Source organism: Trichinella spiralis (genome assembly GCF_000181795.1).
Source record: "Trichinella spiralis strain ISS 195 chromosome Unknown Scfld4, whole genome shotgun sequence".
Classification (NCBI taxonomy): domain Eukaryota; kingdom Metazoa; phylum Nematoda; class Enoplea; order Trichinellida; family Trichinellidae; genus Trichinella; species Trichinella spiralis.
In genome coordinates this window covers 6,543,310-6,544,453 of record NW_003526943.1, presented here as the reverse complement: position 1 = coordinate 6,544,453, position 1,144 = coordinate 6,543,310, and the positions used below count along the sequence as shown (strand labels likewise).

General features: G+C 31.3%; 1 protein-coding gene across 1 annotated transcript; it reads right to left on the bottom strand.

The window, feature by feature from the left end:
* Positions 1 to 394: 394 nt before the first annotated feature.
* Positions 395 to 960, bottom strand: Tsp_01611a (putative middle T antigen; the record flags this gene model as incomplete). Its single annotated transcript, XM_003377372.1, has 2 exons — positions 395 to 582; positions 782 to 960. Coding segments are annotated over 2 exons (367 nt in total), but the record flags the coding sequence as incomplete, so codon positions are not given.
* Positions 961 to 1,144: the final 184 nt, after the last annotated feature.

Sequence of the window (1,144 nt, the reverse complement as noted above, 5' to 3'; positions counted from 1 at the left end):
GAGAAACAGTTTAAATTATGAAGGTTTCCTACCGTTTGAGATTATAATTTAAAGTTTTATATTATTACTGTTGCAATTATACCTGCAAATATTTAAACTTGTTACAGAGTGAGTTAATAAGAAGTTTATTTCTTTTACATTTTTCTTTCACCGTTGTAAGAAAAACTTTGCCAAAGTATGTTTTACGTTATTAATTTAAATTTAATTTATTATTAAATTTCATATTTATCAAATAATTTTCTTATTTTGTATTATAATATGTTTGATTATTTTCATAGTTGATGTTGAGTTTACCTTAAGTTTGATGTAGATATTTTATGTAGCAAGTATATTTTTATAAATTAAGTGTTTGTGAAATAATATTGGAAATTTGAATTTTGCATTTGTTAAATCTTCAGATGAGTATCATGGACCACAATGGTGGCATTGTGCTCGCAATGCGCGGTGGTGATTGTGTCACTATTGGATGCGATTTACGACTGGGCAGTCGATTCTTGACAATCATGAATGATAAGGAGAAGATTTTCCAAATAACTCGTCGATTGTTTGTTGGAATTCCCGGTTTAGCAACTGATGCACAGACTATGCAAGTTTATTGTTATTGTTTTCATTTTTCATCGTTATATGATTTACACAAATGAGTATGATCAATGCTTAATTGAAGAATGAAATTTATTTTTTTTAATTATTTTATTGAGCAAAAAAGTTATTTATTTTTTAGAGTTGAAAAAATGTTATACCGTACCAGTATATATAATTTGCGAGAAAATCGCGATGTTACTCCGGAAGTGTGGTATCAAATTTTGAGCAATAGGGGCGGCGGGAACAGGTTGCAATGGGTATGTAGCATAAGACGATGTTGACAATTTGATAATGGTACACCGCAATGGGTGAATTGGACAGATTTTATCGAAAAATGTGGCAAATAGTGGTAGCAGTGCGATTGGGAAACATGAGATGCTACAAAAATCAACAATGATGAGATATTAGAAAACAACAACAAAATTCGTTTTGTCGGCTCAGGCAGATACGCCTCGCCAAATGTGCACAAAAGAGAGACATATGGGAGAAAAACATGGTAAGCTTGTCAATGAATACTTTAAAAGAAATCAGATGAAAAGCAACAGCATGGGAATCCACCACA